Here is a 19,223-nt window from a genome sequence, read left to right as displayed (position 1 = left end):
ATAATGCATTGTATCCTTTATTATACTGTATAATGCATTATATCATTTATTATTATACTGTATAATGCATTGTATCCTTTATTATTATACTGTATAATGCATTGTATCCTTTATTATACTGTATAATGCATTATATCATTTATTATTATACTGTATAATGCATTATATCATTTATTATTATACTGTATAATGCATTATATCATTTATTATTATACTGTATAATGCATTATATCATTTATTATTATACTGTATAATGCATTGTATCCTTTATTATTATACTGTATAATGCATTATATCATTTATTATTATACTGTATAATGCATTGTATCCTTTATTATTATACTGTATAATGCATTGTATCCTTTATTATACTGTATAATGCATTGTATCATTTATTATTATACTGTATAATGCATTATATCATTTATTATTATACTGTATAATGCATTGTATCCTTTATTATTATACTGTATAATGCATTATATCATTTATTATTATACTGTATAATGCATTATATCATTTATTATTATACTGTATAATGCATTGTATCCTTTATTATTATACTGTATAATGCATTATATCATTTATTATTATACTGTATAATGCATTGTATCCTTTATTATTATACTGTATAATGCATTATATCATTTATTATTATACTGTATAATGCATTATATCATTTATTATTATACTGTATAATGCATTGTATCCTTTATTATTATACTGTATAATGCATTATATCATTTATTATTATACTGTATAATGCATTATATCATTTATTATTATACTGTATAATGCATTGTATCCTTTATTATTATACTGTATAATGCATTATATCATTTATTATTATACTGTATAATGCATTGTATCCTTTATTATTATACTGTATAATGCATTGTATCATTTATTATTATACTGTATAATGCATTGTATCATTTATTATTATACTGTATAATGCATTGTATCTATTATTATACTGTATAATGCATTGTATCTATTATTATACTGTATAATGCATTGTATCCTTTATTATTATACTGTATAATGCATTATATCATTTATTATTATACTGTATAATGCATTATATCATTTATTATTATACTGTATAATGCATTGTATCTATTATTATACTGTATAATGCATTGTATCCTTTATTATTATACTGTATAATGCATTGTATCCTTTATTATTATACTGTATAATGCATTATATCATTTATTATTATACTGTATAATGCATTATATCATTTATTATTATACTGTATAATGCATTGTATCCTTTAAGCTGAACTTTTTATGTATTTAATTTAAACCATTGTATCATGTGACCAGTCATACCTTCATGATGTTTGTAAGGGTGGGTACACACCTAAACGACCAGCAATCGTGCCGATGTTCAGGGCGATTTGCCTTCACCCTGGACGTCGCATAATTAGCGATACACACTTAAAAGATTTAATGAACGACTGAACGATCACTGTTCCGTCCTTCATTAATATGGTCAGCCTCACATGCGCAGCACGGCCAATCACACGATATCGCATGAGACCGTGGCAGCGCGCAAATCGGGTATTCACACTGCACGATATGCCCAATTTGTCGTTCCGATTTTGGCCAAATCATGCCAATATCGTTCAGGTGTGTACCCAGCCTTAGTCACTGGCTAAGTTTATTGATGTATATCTTGCACCTAATGTTTATAGTCACTGTGTTTGTTCCAGGTGGTTTGTCCTGAGACCCCTGAAGAGGTCTCACCAGATGGCTGCAGCCTGCAGAGTTCCTGTTCTAGCAGCGAGGTGCCCCAAGATGATTTTGTGATGGTGGACTTTGTAAGTGGTAACACTCAGGACAACTGCTAGACCCAAGCACACAGGAGATGAGTGAGGGACAGTGGACCTGCCAGTGGGGGGGACATAGGGAATACTCCTTCTAGCAGATGGACTGTACTCTTTCCACACACATCCCAGGCTTAGCAAGAGAACTGAGGTTCCGAATGCAGGGCATTCGGAACCTCGAAAGGAATCGGAATGGAAGGTTATAGCCAGGCCTGCCGCAGCTAAAAGGGGGCGTGGTCTAATCGTGGTAGGCATTGCCACGCCCCCTTTGGGGGAAAAAACAAAACACATTTTGCAGCCCCGCGAAGCCCAGCGCATAACCAGTGAGGGGTGCATTCAGCTTGATCGCTCCCCCCACAGGCATAGGAGACTGCTGTGGCTGCTTCTTAGCAGCTGTGAGCCGTCTCCCAGTGCAGCCCAACACACAGCAGCGTGTGCTGGGCTGCTGTCATGTAAGGGGGGGTTGGGAGCGGTACCGGACCCTCCAGCAAGCCCGGGCCCGGGTAATTTGTACCCGCTCCCCCCCCCCTCTTGGCACCCCTGGTTATAGCCTACATTCAGCTAATTACTAAAGGGAATGGGAAAAATGTTTCAGTGTTCATCACAATGTGGCCACCAGACACAGGAGCAGGGATAGAGCAGGGCTGTACAGGTCATCCCAGGATCGGATGTGAGCATCATGTGATCGTCTCGCATCCAATCCTGTTGTGCCCTCCTCAGCCAGGGCCGCCTCACTGCAATACAGCCAGGCAGCCTGTCCCATCACTAAGTATTAATGCACAGGGTGGCTTATCAGATTCTATACAACTTCACAATTGCCTAAGACGAGTCTTGTAATAACGCCACCTTTACAAGTAACAAATAAAACAGATGTACTATAATTATATGAATATACTGATCAATAAGTGATCTTTCCTAACACTGTAGGTAACTCTGGAGGAAATTGGGCTGTAGGCATTTGTGAGTAGGTTAGTAGTACACACGTTTCTGATGTAACACCACTCTCGTTAACTTGGCCCCTGATGTGTTTATAATGATTCTCCTTTAGCCCAGAGTAGACGCTGATGTAATTGTCTTCCAGCGACCGGCCTTCTCTAAAGATGACCTTCCCATGGATGTGGGGACTTTCTACCGGGAGTTTCAGAACCCACCTCAGCTAAGCAGCCTTTCCATAGACATCGCTGTGCAGTCAATGGCGGAAGACCTGGTGAGGACTTATTAACTACATGGGGCATTGTACTCGTGTCCTGTAACCCATAGCAACTAGTCATTGTCAGCGTTAAGGTTCTATAGTAAAAGGACAATGACAGAGTAGTGATTGCTGTGGGTTACAGCGCACACATTGCCCTGGTTTTATGAACCTTTTGCACCACGTCATGTACAGCCCATTATACCGGTATATTAGATATGTGACCAGTAATAAGAGTCTCAGATATGACATGGACACAATATCTTTACTAGATTTATCATTCGGTCTGTTCAGGTTCATTTTATTAAAATCTGGTGTTGGTTAATGACGGACCCATGTCCCACAATGTTACCATTTCCCATCCAATGTGTGACACTTGAGTAGATGTAGAAGGAATTGCGGGCCTGATTCACTACGGATCGCTATTCTGCTAATATGCACGCAACTGCGCTGCTAATATCAGCGGTTATATTTAAATGTATGCACTGACATAAGGACGCCCACTTCCCCTTACTAACATCCGTATACTTTAACAACATAGAGAAACATTCGGTAACATTGGACAGTTAGGGAAGTCACCCTCCCCCCCCCGAACGGCACTTCCTGTCAATCACTCTGCCATGGGTCTGCGTAGTCACTGCGATCGCAGTCCCGAGCGCAGTGGCTAGTTTGCGCACTGTAATGCATGCGCAGTACTCACCAATCCACCGATTACATGCGTCTAAAGCGCAAAGTACGCCCCCTAGTGCAATTTGCTAAGTTTGCAGGTTCCGTTTGCATTTTGCGCCAGTGATCAGCCTACAGACAGACACATCTGCGTCTTCCTTGTGGTCTTCGTAGAACGCATTTTAACGCCAACACACTCTTACTGTACTTCTGGACCTGCTTTAGAGATGGATGCAAATGCCATCGCAGCTGTGATTTATCACGGGTGACGATTACAAATATATGCTAATGACTCACTCGCCCTCCAGAGCTTAGAGACGCCCCCTGAATGCATCTCCCATCCGCCGCTCATATACAACACTGGAAACATCGAATGCAGATCAGGCGGCCATCAGCCTTCTGAGTAAGTCTAAGGTCTCTAGACACAGAGGGCTCTCCTGCTGCCAGCAAAGACGCAGCGGCTAATTTATGCACGTCCTGAAAACAGTGTTTAAATGGTCCGACACCCCTGTGTTCCTCTAACCACACCCCCTGTCACCTCCCACAAACAGGGACTACCTGTCACTGAGTGAATCCTCTGTAAGAACGTATTCGCAAATAAGTTCATGCTCAGTGCGGCTTTCACAAATGCGCAATGGCTAACAATCAGCGTAAATATCTGCACTGCGTCCGTCTCTGAAGCACTTACACACCCCTCAAACTTCCATTTCATCCCTCCCAGCACAGCAGGTCGCGAGCACTAAATCTGTCTCAGTCGCTTTGGGATTGCGGTTCCGTCCAGCTCGACACAAGCCCCTGTGTCACCATTAATCACTCGCTGCTTCTCTCCGCAGGATTCTTTGCCGGAGAAGTTGGCCATGCATGAAAAAAACATGGAGGAGTTTGATGCCTTTGTTGAATCACTGCAGTAAGATGAAGGATCCCGGGGACTATTCTTTGTACAGTTTGGTGCCTCCGTTTGCCCAACCCTGCTCTCACACTCAGGCCTATGCCCCCCACCTCCACCCGACCTGTAATTATACTTTTGAAGGAGCCTTTAATGCCCTTTACTAAGACAGTCTTCTAGCTCAGCTGCTACAGTTACAGGATGCGGTAATGACGAGTGTTCTCCTTCAACTACCAGGCTCCAAGTTCCCTAATTAAACATTTGCTGAGACTGCAAGCTTGCCCCTTCCTGAGGCTACAGGGGCTGAACTGTACATAAGCAGGAACTGCACAGCTGAATGATAAGACCAGGAGAAAGGTCAGGAGGAGGGCTGTAAGTAATAATACACCATTAATGGAACAGCTCCGGTATCACGGCAGTCCTTTGCTGTAAATACGACAAGGGGCAGCCTGCATAGCACCTTACATAGTCCCCACGTGGGACTCAGAGATTATATAACATCAGCAGTACCATTGTATGGTTAATCCAGCCCTCCTCATAAATTTCCATCTCTGGCGTGCCAGTAAGAACGGTCTCTCATATTGTTCACAATACCCTCCATTGCTGACATAATACAGCCGCAGACATTTATGTATTTGTCATGCTGCCTGCAAACAGCTCCTTCAGGTTAATTCTATTGCTCTTAGAGTCTGCTGCACCCTAGAGGCGAGACAGTGTAACTACTGCTACTACAGCTTTGGGACAGGATTCTGCTGACTGCATCGCACAAGCACCAACTTATAGGGGTCTATTTACTAAGCAGCGTTAGGAGAGAGTGAAAAGTGATAAGGTACCAGCCAATCAGCTCCTAACTGTCATCTCACAGGCTGTGTTTGAAAAATGACAGTTGGGAGCTGATTGGATGGTACCTTATCACTTTTCACTCTGTCTCCTAACACTGCTTAGTAAATAGACCCCCTCAGTGTCTCCTCACACTGCTTCTCATCCTGATATCTACTACTCCATAAACGTAGACTATGGTCTTTCAATGTATGTAATACATTGTTTCTATAACACTAAGAGTTAAGGGTTCGGACACTGCAGAGCAGTTCAATATGTCAGCAGCAGTAGAACTGCTCCCTTAATGTGTCCATCACTGTAGATATTAGATGGCTCTCTTCGGTACACTGTAGGGTAGAGATGTCTGCAGGAGTTAGGCTACAACGGGCTAAGTCACACTCATCTTGTTGTATAGTGTTAGTAGGTAATGGAAGGGTCTAATGCTGCTACCCTCCCTCCCTAATTCGCCGATTGCAACCAACGGGAGGAAATCCATGGCACTGCTCTTATGAAAGAGATGTCATTCAGATATGTATTATAAAATAAATTTATGTATTTCCAAGACCTGTGCCGTTTATTCTGTATATTGTGGCTCACTCGGGGCAGTTACAGCACAATGTTTAATGTTTGTAGCTCTACAGGGACATAAATGCCTGCTTATATGGTTACAGCACTGTGCGTTTAACATAAGAATCAATCAAATCCATATACATAGAAAGGGAGTGTATATATCACCAGTGTAAGGGAAATAGGAGCTGGTTTATTAAATTGGTGCATCTGACAAAGGGCCACTCAGATCCCAAAAGGGTTAATGTTCATTCATAACTTCCAGTAAGTACAATATTATCATCATCAATCATAATAATGACATTTAATCATATAGGGCTAATACACTCCACAGCATTTATATTTGGAAAGAATAAAATTTATGTTATATGATTTAGAATTTATTTATATAGCGCTTTTCTCCAGTAGTCCACCATGCTTTCGGTGACTCCCCTGCAGCAGATTCCCATGTTCGGGGGGGGGGAAGTGATTCCTAAGCTGAGCAGGCAGAGTGGGAGTGACAGCTTTGCCAACTCTGGATTGGTGGATTCATACTTGAGAGTAAAGTTACATCAACTTCTATTTTCATCGGTATCAGATCTCATTAGGACAGTGGTGGAATTTATCAAACCTTCTAGAGTGGAGAAGTTTCCCATAGCAACCAAACAGCTTCTCATTAGTATTTATCAAGTACATTTTTGAAAATGAATAGGTAGTAGCTGATTGGGTGTTGTGGACAACCACTCTTTAGCTGGGTTGATGCATCTCCCCCATTATCTCTTACAATCTGGGAGAACCTTCTGCTCTTTGCATTGAGTAGATGATATTTACTTTATAACACAGCTGTGCAATAAATGTTGGAGTTTACAGCTTCCTTATTGTTGTGTGGATCCATAACTACTTAGTGTGCAGTCTTATCACTGAATATACTTTCTATATGGAATAATGTACTCCATGCTGGAAATTAAATACATTTTATAGGTTCCAAGAACAGTTCTTTTCACATACAGAGGAAGCACCAGGCTGTAGTCCGTGTTCTTTTATACGGGTCACAGAAATGTAATATGACTTCTGCTATCCATAATAATTCAGAGTATGAACTGAATGACTTCATACATTATGCAAGTTTTCATAATGATGACACAGAACGCATCAGAATTCACTGCTCATGCAGATATAATTTACAGGCGTTTAAACATTCCTCACTTGTGTAATTATATAGTAAAATTAGATATTATGTAATAGAATAACACTGATCTACACGAATAAGCTATTTTTTCAGTGCTGCAAGTTAAGGATATTGAATTTCAACCTCTATACGCACCTACCTATACCTTCGAAACCCTGCCTATAAACCTCTAAAATTGACTCTATTTGCGTACGCAGTCATACAGTAAAATAAAGACTTTAGACCTTGAACATGTGTTCCAAAGCACAAAGTATTATTCAAGTAAAGTACAGTCAGTTACACGCTGTGATCTAAGTACAATTTGGCACAAAGAATTATACAGACCCAAGATACAGTCATACATACGCGCTCTGGACCAGATACCGGCATCAGCAAGAAACCTCCGTGAATCAGCAATCAGCAAGAAGACTAGAAACCCAGGGTCAGAGCACACATATTTATACCCCCCAAGAAATAGACAACACAATAGAGAAGTTTGTTGCTGATCCCATAGGTTCCCAGTGCGGGTGCATTTGTTACAGGGCATTTAACAGGTTGATTCAAATGGCCACAGTCCAGCCTCCAAGAGCTGGTTGCCTTCGTTTTCCCACCTCATGCAAATCTAGACTGTTGGTTTTACAAAGTACATTTTGGTTCTTTGTCTTTATGGTCCATAAGTTGCGAACGCATGTTCCGATCTTCACACCGCTGGTACCGGAAAGCTGTGGATAAAGTGCGGATCAGTATAATATCAAACACGGCTTACTAATCAAGTATTAAACTTTAGATACCAAAACAGTCTTTATTTCACAGAATTTGTAATAAATGAATAAAACTTGGATCTTTTACTTTATAGCTATGGAACCTTATATATATATATATATATATATATATACATACATATATACATACACACACACACACACATATCTCATTCCTTACTAACAGTTTCAAACTGCAATGCAAATGTGTTATGGGCCATGAGGTTCACTTCTCAAACAAGGTGGAGACCCCAGCTGTGAAGCTGGGGCCATTCTGTCTGGGAGTGAGACTAAAACCTGTTTAGGATTCAGACAAATTCAATTGTGTAGATCAATGTCTGGGTTATATTACAATTGCCACAACTATACTTGTCTATATACAGGGATTCCCAATTTGTATGTAAAACACTCACAGTATTGTCTATTCTATTTACTTTTCTCAGGAGGCTGTTTTTGTAGTTGTTTTGGTATTTCTCTATGCAAGGTTGTCCCCAGAATGGGCCTGTCATGGTTTCTAAAAAGATTATCAAAAACATTGCCATCTGTACTTAGCTCGTGAGTTGTAACTTAAAATGGCGCTGGTCGCAAAATGGCGTCTTGCAGATTCTTGTTTCAAAAATGGAGTCTAGATGCCATTCCCAAGATGGCGTTGCGCACGCTAATTTTTACGCTGATTCCGTCTCAGCCACTGATCCAGCTTCGACAGTCCACCCTTTGATAGCGAACAACATGCTTATCACATCCTGATGTTAAAATTAATGTTAGGCATACATACATATATTATTTAATGTTATTATGGGATGGCATAAGGTGGTTCTTAATCCATCAATAATGTGTCTCTAGGAGGGGACATAAAACTACCATTATACGCACACCGCAGACCTTGGGAGATCATGCGAAAGATGTGGGGATGCACCAGTCCTATAAAGGAAGTTTTGATGGGGAATTAGGGACTTACATTATTTGAGGTGTTTTTAAAATAACATTTTGATAATACTTTTTATGCACATCGACATTATACATTATATGATGGTATTTCTAGTTCAGGGTTGTAATGCAGTTCTACATTTACCTCCGTATTCATATGGGTACTACTAACCGCCATCATAATTTTGCTCTTCCGATTTACCTTATTTTTACATTTTCCACACTTCAACACATTAGAAACACACTTGATACATATGCCAATTACTATGATGACAGCCAATATAAGGATCAGGAGTTTACCTATGCTTGCGATCATTTCCTGGATCCACTCCTAGACCTGAGAACCACTTCACGGGGTTCAACCATGACACCCATTCCTCTACCTTTTCCTCTACTTCAGCCACTGAAGCGTTATGGTTCTTCCGACATTCCCATTTTAGCTGCAGAATTTCATCCGTCTTCCGGTCTATCACCTCCTTGGGGTCACTGGTGTTATTAGTAATATATGTGCAGCACTTTACTCCAAACTGGGTGGCCAAAGTTACGCAATACCCTTGAGTGACAGCTGTTAAATGATTTAAAACTAGTCTGTGTTGCACCAGTTCTTTCTTGTACGCTTGCAATTCCCTACCTGTATACCTGAAGGTGTCATCATACATCTCGGTGATATTATCTATCAATTTAGCAAGATCTTGGATATTTCTAAAAGTTAGCGGAGCCCGAGCGATCCTGGTGGGATCCAATGCGACTAAAACTTGAAAGCCAGTTGTCTCACTAATTAACTGAGTGGCTTTATGCACGTCACCAGGTATCATATTTCTTTGGTCTCTGTGTTCATACTGTGTGTGAAGATATGGTGATGGTATGTTTTTATGAATACCAAGCATTTCACCATGTGTAAGGGTCATAATTTCTGGAAGTAGTCTTCCCAAATAACACAACATTACGGTACTAAGATTGGTCAGACACTCCCCTGATTTGGCATAGCACTCCTCCTCCTGACTCCACTCCATCAGCTCTGCGATCAGCTCCCATCTCCTCTATCCTCCATCACAGAAACTGGGTATCACCAAACAAACCAAGATGACGGGAACTCTGGAAGAAGAATACAAAAATGAACACAGCAGAACAATCCCTTGCTGCGACACTGATCTACAGTTTTCTTTTAGCTCAGGTTTCTCACTGTCACCTTTTTAATCCTCCCGGCATAAGCTCGCGATCGACAGGTCCACGTTATCGGCCTCGTCTACGCCTTGTATCTCCACCGGTTGGTTAACCTCCCTATAGTGAGTGGAATGGACCCACATATCTTCCCCGGCCACCCTTTGAGGATGTGGTACTTTGTCAACAACGTCAGATATGGACCTTTCCACCGATCAGTCAGGCAACCTGAACATAAGAAATTATTGGATCATAACGGATTCTCCAGGTTTAACATCATGAGAGTTTGCTTCAGTCATGTTAGTTAATAACATTTTCAATTTCAGTTGTTCTTAATCATCTTCGTGAGACACTGCACAGTAACCTCATTATCATATTTTCACATGAGGCTGCCTGTTCAACAGTATCTCAAAGGGGGACAGGTAGACAGATGGTCTGGGATGATCTTGATATTAATACCCATCACCTTACACTGGTTATAGAAGACATTACTTGTGAAATGAGTATCCCTCCTATATTCAATTATTCTACGGATACTGTATTTGTACACAAATTCCTGCTATTTAAATTCTGTTATCAATATCTACTGCTCTAAATATTGCCTGGGCCCCTGGGTTGGACAGTATTCCGAGTATTTGACCTTAGCCTGGCATGGCTGCCGTTTGTCCTTAGCGACCCTGTGTCCTGTGTGTGAGAGATAAAGCACAACCGTTTAATATCATTTAAACATGACCTAAATACAACAATAAATCGGCCACATTTTACATTAGAACAGATCCATTGGCAGGTTGAAAAGATTGTACACAGTCATATAAGGCCTGGGAGAAGATACTGGGGTTTTCTATGAACCCATGGGGCACTCGTGTCCATGTGTAGTGTACACCTCCCCCTAGGTGGGGAAAGAAAAATACTGACAGGGTGTTAGGGCACAGGGAAGAAAGCAGAACAGAGATTGGGTATCAGTTACATCAATTACCATTACCAGTTTTTCCCTAGTACTTCCCGTCAACCTGTCTATCTGCAGACCACAAGTATGACCCGACTCCTAGCGTTGGCTCCCACTCTCCAATAAAGCATTAACGGCCACAATTGGAGCTGGTGCCTGCTGGACATTTGCTGGTCCCTGTGCATATCCCTTATGGGGATATCCAGGTACTCCCTGGTTTTGGGGTCCTACCCTCTTTGCCGTGCAGCTCTTACTTATGTGTCCTGGCTGGTTGCAATTAAAACACTCCATGGGAAGGATTGTTGTGTGGGTTGAGCAGGAGAGAAAGGTGGTGGGTATGGGTAAGGATATTGATGAAAAGGATATTGTGGGAGGTATGGAGCTTGTGGGTAGTATGGGACTTGTGGTTGTGTAGGATAAGTGGGATAAGGCTGTGTTTGCTGTGGTGTAGGATTAGTGAGGGCGTATAACTGTTCAGGTGTGGGTGCAGGTGTGTCTGCTGGCTGTGATGTTACCGTCATTCCTTCCAGAGCTTGAATACTGACAGCCATTAGTTTCTCGCTCTGTGTCTCTTCTTTGAGATGTTTTTATCATGTGGCGGATTCTATGAGTGTATCTATTTGACTCCCCTCCAGCCAGGCTGTGAGGTCTGAACCCGCCTTTTTAGGTTCTCTTTAAGGCCATCCATGAGTATGGTGACAATCATTCCCCTGTGGTGAATGCTATCTTTAATATCCTCTAACCCAGTGTACTGGGTGATAGCCTGCAGAGCCCGGTCGCAATAATCTTCTGCAGATTCACTCTCCTTTTGTTTTTGGTGAAAATTTTGTTCCAGTTAACTACTACTGGAAAATATATGCCCAATTTAGTTATAATACGGGTAATGTTACCTTGGTTTACTTGGTCTGTTAAAGGAACATCACCATCCAATACACAATCCGTGATAAATTTTGTCACGTCGATATTGCCTGGTAGACAGACCCTTAACACCACCCACCAATCTTTATTGGTGGGCTCATGAGAACTACCCAAATTTCTCAAAAATCTTTGACATTTGGCTAATTCCTTTTTGGGATCGGGGAAATCGTTTATGATGGAAATTAGCTCTGCTCTTGTCCAAGGACAATGCATTACCACATCCCTTGGAGGTACAACTCCGTTCACGTCCGCATTCCCATTCGGAACAGTGATTGTCCGAATGGGATGCAGACCGGCCGCAGTGCTACCTTTGACCTTATTACCTGGCTGGGGGTTTAATCTGTTGCTGCAACGTATGGTATTAACAATTCCTCCACGTGCGCAGAGGAGTTTAACACTTCCCATGCTGTTACAGATGGAGATGGTGGCACCATTTGAGCTTGTCGTGGTGTCGCATCTAACATGTGCACAGCATGGGAAACGGCAGACATAACAATAGGCTCATCATCCACATAAACATTTTCTTTATGGTTACTTAAGAGAGGGTACAAGTTGCTTGTTACATTTTTATGAGTTTTTTTTCATGACTGTATCTGCATCTCCATCCACATAAGGTGGCGGTGGTGCGTGTGAACTACTGGCAATACCTCCCACAACGCTACCTTGCCGCAAGTGCGCGCCATTTTGCGGCTCGCACGCATTGCAATCCAGCGCCGCGGGTGTATTTGCTGGCAATGCGCTCGTAATGCTAGTTTGTGTCGCTTGCACATTTTTAAGCCACGCATCCCCTTCATGCTGCCACAATTTTAAACATTCATAAAATTTTACCTTTTTCTCTCGAGAGCGCATCAGACTGATGCATTAGATAATGTCCGGGATCACATCTTTATCAAAACTACCAATTCTGGGAAACGGTCTAACACTCTTCATCGACATGTTAAACCATACGTCACAATACCTTATTGCATAAGTACCGTACTTAGTATGCATAAATACGACGGGCCGGTCCAAGCGGCGTCTCCATTAGCAGCACATCATTGTCTAACATCTCTATTGTTTGCGTGGCTCCCATCTTGGGACAACTCCTACTTTTTTCAATAAAAATTTAAACTGGTGAAAGACAATTAAGATACTTTCACTTACCTGCGGACGCCTTTGAAAAAGGGTGTAACCGCAAACCCTATGGAGGACTTCTAAACGCTTCCACTCACCTACGGAAGTAAAGGCCGCTTCCGCTCAGCAATCCCTTTTTGACTACCTTTCAACTGCTAGGGGGCAGCAAAGTACCCTTTGTGTTCCAGTTGATTTCGTCCACCCTCCCACCAGCTCACAATCATAATCTAACCAAAATTATGCGGTTCAATTATAGTGTTCAAATAAGCCTAACAGATCACACACATTGATTACTGAACGCTATAATCATGCTGGGGGCCGAACCCTAACAAAAATAACAACCCATACACCTGCTTTGTATAAAGTAAACGGTAAGCTGCTACCGAGTCACTAGGCAAACTCATGCACCTAGCACTTAAGGGTCCTACGATACCCTTAACATTTAGGTCCCGTGTTACACCCTAAACAAATACTCACTGATACACACTGCTTTTTATACGCTATACGTATACGCTATTTGTGAGATTAGTCGCATACACAATAATGCAACTAGTACACAACCGTATGACTTATCCATAGCTGCGTACGCAAAAGTGCATCCCTATTGCGCGCAAAAATGCGACTTAGCTGCGTGCGCAATACTGCGACACCCCTTTTAAACACAAAATACTATCAACAAAGGAGAACAAACTACTTCCTCTCTTGTCCCTGGATTCTAGTCAGCGTCTCTTAGTCACACGATAACAGGTAGCGATCTCTCAGCATCAAATGGTTGCAGGTAAGACTGCTTGTGGCCACTATCCACCCTTTGCTGAGATATAGATATCCGTGTATATATCGTGTGATTAGGTACGTGACTTCACTATGAGCCCCCAACTAAGGATATTGAATTTCAACCTCTATACGCACCTACCTATAGCTTCTAAACCCTGCCTATAAACCTCTAAAATTGACGCTATTTGCGTACGCAGTCATACAGTAAAATAAAGACTTTAGACCTTGAACATGTGTTCCAAAGCACAAAGTATTATTCAAGTAAAGTACAGTCAGTTACACGCTGTGATCTAAGTACAATTTGGCACAAAGAATTATACAGACCCAAGATACAGTCATACATACGCGCTCTGGACCAGATACCGGCATCAGCAAGAAACCTCCGTGAATCAGCAATCAGCAAGAAGACTAGAAACCCAGGGTCAGAGCACACATATTTATACCCCCCAAGAAATAGACAACACAATAGAGAAGTTTGTTGCTGATCCCATAGGTTCCCAGTGCGGTTGCATTTGTTACAGGGCATTTAACAGGTTGATTCAAATGGCCACAGTCCAGCCTCCAAGAGCTGGTTGCCTTCGTTTTCCCACCTCATGCAAATCTAGACTGTTGGTTTTACAAAGTACATTTTGGTTCTTTATGTCTTTACGGTCCATAAGTTGCGGACGCATGTTCCGATCTTCACACCGATGGTACCGGAAAGCTGTGGATAAAGTGCGGATCAGTATAATATCAAACACGGCTTACTAATCAAGTATTAAACTTTAGATACCAAAACAGTCTTTATTTCACAGCATTTGTAATAAATGAATAAAACTTGGATCTTTTACTTTATAGCTATGGAACCTTACATATATATATATGTGTGTATATATATATATATATATATATATATATATATATACACACACACACACACACATATCTCATTCCTTACTAACAGTATCAAACTGCAATGGAAATGTGTTATGGCCCGTGAGCTTCACTTCTCAAACAAGGTGGAGACTTCCAGCTGTGAAGGTGGGGCCATTCTGTCTGTGAGTGAGACTAAAGCCTGTTTAGGATTCAGACAAATTCAATTGTGTAGATCAATGTATGGGTTATATTACAATTGCTACAACTATACTTGTCTATATACAGGGATTCCCAATTTGTATGTAAAACACATTCTGGTGTATTGTCTATTCTATTTACTTTTCTCAGGAGGCTGTTTTTCTAGTTGTTTTTGGTATTTCTCTATGCAAGGTTGTCCCCAGAATGGGCCTGTCATGGCTTCTAAAAAGATTATCAAAAACATTGCCATCTGTACTTAGCTCGTGAGTTGTAACTTAATATGGCGCTGGTCGCAAAATGGCGTCTTGCAGATTCTTGTTTCTAAAATGGAGTCTAGCTGCCATTCGCAAGATGGCGTCGCGCACACTAATTTTTACGCTGATTCCGTCTCAGCCACTAATCCAGCTTCGACAAAGTCCTGAGAGTTAGCACATGGGGTAAAATGCAGACTCAACACAAGTTTTACTGACGTTTCTTTTGTGTTATTGCACTGAACGTGCTACGGAGCTAAACGTATGCAACTATGGCGGAGCTGAGATGTGCGCATACTTGAAGCTGAAGGGGTGTAACTGGGTCATAATGAGGTATCACACCTGGGCTATTTTCAAAGACTGTGTGTTGATGGAACTATGCAGAGTTGTGCGCGACGTAATTTATTTGGATATTAATGTGAAAGGTTATTCAAAACATTTCTTTTTATTGCAATAAATATTCTGTTATACTTATATTTGCATTGGTGCCACTTGGGTCTGGGGGAGGCTCACTGGCGCTAGCATTTACTTATATATTTCCCCTTGTGTGCAGCGTAATTACGCCTGCATTCAGACTGATCTTACACCAGGGATAGCTGTGGTGCAAAAGTGCGCTGATGATGACCGCCATGAAGCAAGTGTACAGATAGGGGCGGCCCAAACGCAGAAAGGCGAGCAACTCTGCATGCAGATGTAATATACACATTTTATTCAATGTACACAATGCGGTAGCAATTAAGACCGATTAGCGTTAGTCTGCATTAGCCCTATAATATTATAGGGATAAATTCAGGGCTCTGCAGTAGATTCATCAGATACATTATTTACTTTGAGCTATTCTTCCTGGTTTAGGGACGTTCATAAGCCCACGGTAACCTCTCGCAGATGATGGATATGAATATTTTATGTTCCAAATACCTCGGTACGGACATTTTAATGAACTGGAAGTCCTGTATCTAGATAATACAAAGCAGTATCCACTCTCAGATTACTTGATGTATCCTCTGAGATTTCACAATGGCACCAATCTGTCTGGAAATTACTACATAAGCCACAGTACTGTCCCTTCCCACTCCTTGTCCTGGGCTGTGGTGCCAGTGAACTGCGCCCCCTGCTGTTCTATAACTACACCTGTAGTGTATGTAGTTATGTACAAGTTTTGTCCTATAATAATCAAACTAGAACATTAAGGCGCTTGGATTATTTATTTAACTTTACCATATTTTATAAATGTTGGAAACCTACTAACTACAGGTTTAGTGAAGGTAGAAAAAGGAGAATGGTGATGAGCTACAATATATGTTCATTATGTAGCCAACCATATATCACGCCTAGGAAGGAATATATAATATAATAAGCTTTAATCCATGTTACTCCTCAATTATCTGCTGTGCCTTAAATGAAAACATTGTACATGCCCTGCACCTAATTACACTCCAAACTGTGTTTCATTTAAATTCACAGAATGTTTGTTCCAAAATATTGCAATCATTTGTTAAGCCGGCAAAAATCTTCCCTTCTGGCCAGTCCCTACACTGACTCACAAATCAATCTGTCTGTCTGTCTGTCTGTCTAATTGTAAATTGATTTCAATAGAGCAAGGATTATAGAAACTTGCTATTAGGACAAATGTGTGTCCCAATAGCAGGTCAGTCCCTTCAGGTGGTCTACACTTGGAATGGCAACTTTTACACCGGAGCTAAAACCCGGGTTATTGCAGGGTTAAACCGGGCAGCTCCCTGGTGTAAAAGTTGAGAGGGTTGGGTCGAGTGACCCGGCAATCCAACCCAGGTAACTAGCAGGGTTTAACACGGGCTTAGCCACCCTGCTGTGTGTACAGCGCACTCCGGGTCTTGATGACCTGGAGTGAGCCGCATGCCGGCCAATTGGTCCGGCTTCAGTGGCACTTCAAGCGTCCACTTTCACGCCGGGAAAGCCGGGTCTATGCAAACCCGTCTCCGGTGTGAGCGGCGCTGACTCGGGATGCGCCAGGTAAATTCCGGGTCAGACCCGGAATTTTGGTGGAAAAGGGGTATTTCTAAAACCCTTCTTACCTGTATGTCTCAGGTATGGAAATCTATATAGACATAATAGTAAGCAGAAGCAGGTGGCCATATCTTGTAGCATATTTTATGATGTTGTCCTCTAAACATACCATACAATGTAGTACAGAGATAATGACTTATCTGATATTCAGCAAACAATCCTTTAATCCTCAAATCAGCTGAAGTATGTGTTTTCTGTTTACTTTCTTGGTTTCAAGGAATTCTCTGAATCTAGTAAATTGTGAGGAGGGTGGGAGGGGGTTACAAACCCATCAAACACTCTTTAGGAAAATACAACCCCCCAAAAACACACACACAAAGCATCTTGCTGCAAGCTCAGGGCCTGATTCAGAGCCGCACGCTATTTGCGCTCGCTCGTTCAGAAAAAGGAGCCGGCTATTTAAATTGAGCGCTCGCTCTTTGCGGTCTGTTGACGCCTCGATGTCTGAGCGAGCGAACAAAACATGCGCTCGCTATTTTGTAAAGACGCCCCCTGGCCGCTCGCATCCTACGTCATCTCCGCTATTTATTTGATTAATCGAGTACATCGAAAGGCGTCTGAACTGCTCGCAGTGCTTGTGGTAGGATTTTCCTACCGCAATCATGCGAACAGTTCAGGCTAAGAATCAACGAAGTGACGTGGTCGATGACGCTGCTTTGTTAATTATGCACACCCTTAAAACGCCCGTTTTGACCGTTTGGCACGCCTGCGTTCGGATCTCCACTCCCCGTTTTCAAGCACCTTCCCCTGTTACCACCCACAAACGCCTCATCCTGTCACTCAAATTAGCAGGCACTCGTTAGTAGGCAATATAAGTGAGTAATGCTTGTTGTTTTATTTATATTCTGAAGACGATGGAATAAACATCGAAACGTTAATATCAGTTACCTGCTGCAAGTGACTTTCTTTGAGACCGAGTGCCGCCGACCAGGTGATATATGTTGGAGCTCCTGTGGGCGCTTACACGGAAGGCACCGGAGAAGTGTTATTATATGGGAGTGCCACCCTAATTGACTATGTATATATATATATATATATATATAGATAGATATACAGTATATACAAATAAAATAAGTTATATTACCTATAAGTTTATATCAACTATAAAGGTAGATGTGCTAAGCGGTGGAGGGAGGGGTCTATGTACTAAGTCATAGCGAAAGCTAAAGTGAATGAAGATAAAGTAACTCATTTTGCAAACACAGCTTGTAAAGTGACAGGAGCTGATTGGTTGGTACTTTACCTCCGTCCACTTTCTCTCTCCAGGGCTTAGTACAAAGCAGACTTGCTGAATGTCTGTGCACAGCGGGGGTTGTGGCTGAGTAATTATGCCGCATTGGGGGTGGGGCTGGGGGAGGGTCCACACGAATGCGGCATCATGGCCCTGCCCCCTCTTTACAATGCTGAAAATAACGGCAGGAGGCGGGGCCATGATGATGCGATTCAGCGCAAATCATGTCACCAGAACACTTGCTGCGGGGGTTTCTATTAGTAGTTGGGGGGGGGGCAGCCGGGAGGCTTGCCTGCCTTTCCAGGGGGCCGAGAGCGGCCCCCCGGCCAAATCAGGGGGCTAGGCAAGCCTGCCCCAAAGTACAAAACAATTAGATACTGTCACTTTGCAGGCTGTTTTTGAAAAATTTACAGGAGCTGATTGGTTGGTACTTTATCTCTCTCCACTTTTTCTTTCTCCAAGGTCTCATAAATCTCCCCTATACTCCTTAAATCTATTGTATCCCCATTATGTTGGCGCCAGTGGCGTAAATTCATCCCAGACGCCTGGTTTCCCCCCCCCCAATGGAGGAGGTCCCCCTTCAGTGCTGGAACCCGGCGGCAGGCACCTCCGTTGTCCCCCATAGTTCTCACCCTGGTTGGCGCTGTATGCGGCCTCCTCCCCGTGCCATGTTACAGATACAGACAGTCACCTGGGAGATACATGATCTGTGTAACACACTCTGCCTGTGGCCTTCTGTCTAACACATTATGCAGAATGCAGAACATTTATTTAGTCCTCGCAGCAGAAACACATTATCCCTCATTTATGTCTTGGGACATTTCGGGCTGACACGTTCAGAGCAGGGATGTGCAGTCATGGTAGGCAGAGCCTCCCCTGTCATACTCCAGAGATTTGATATAAAAATTATTAGAATACTACAAAGAAGATATTT

General features: G+C 42.0%; 1 protein-coding gene across 10 annotated transcripts in view; it reads left to right on the top strand.

Moving 5' to 3' along the window:
• The window catches only part of ATG13 (autophagy related 13), a 36,613-nt gene extending 31,754 nt beyond the window's left edge, over positions 1-4,859 (top strand). For 6 of the 10 annotated variants that reach the window (XM_088461509.1, XM_088461506.1, XM_088461504.1 and 3 more), the window contains 3 exons: positions 1,721-1,828; positions 2,883-3,041; positions 4,523-4,859. In XM_088461509.1, the coding sequence (XP_088317635.1) occupies positions 1,721-1,828; positions 2,883-3,041; positions 4,523-4,600 (345 nt within the window). In that variant the 3' untranslated portion in view covers positions 4,601-4,859. The remainder of the gene's footprint in view (positions 1-1,720; positions 1,829-2,882; positions 3,042-4,522) is intronic. The other 4 variants (XM_088461505.1, XM_088461511.1, XM_088461510.1 and 1 more) reach the window with 1 other exon arrangement.
• Positions 4,860-19,223: the final 14,364 nt, after the last annotated feature.

The sequence above is a fragment of the Taudactylus pleione genome, unplaced genomic scaffold (genome assembly GCF_031769625.1).
Source record: "Taudactylus pleione unplaced genomic scaffold, aTauple2 ptg001060l, whole genome shotgun sequence".
Taxonomy (NCBI): Eukaryota; Metazoa; Chordata; class Amphibia; order Anura; family Myobatrachidae; genus Taudactylus; species Taudactylus pleione.
The sequence above is the reverse complement of the archived record's forward strand: the minus strand, read 5'-3'. Positions and strand labels throughout refer to the sequence as shown.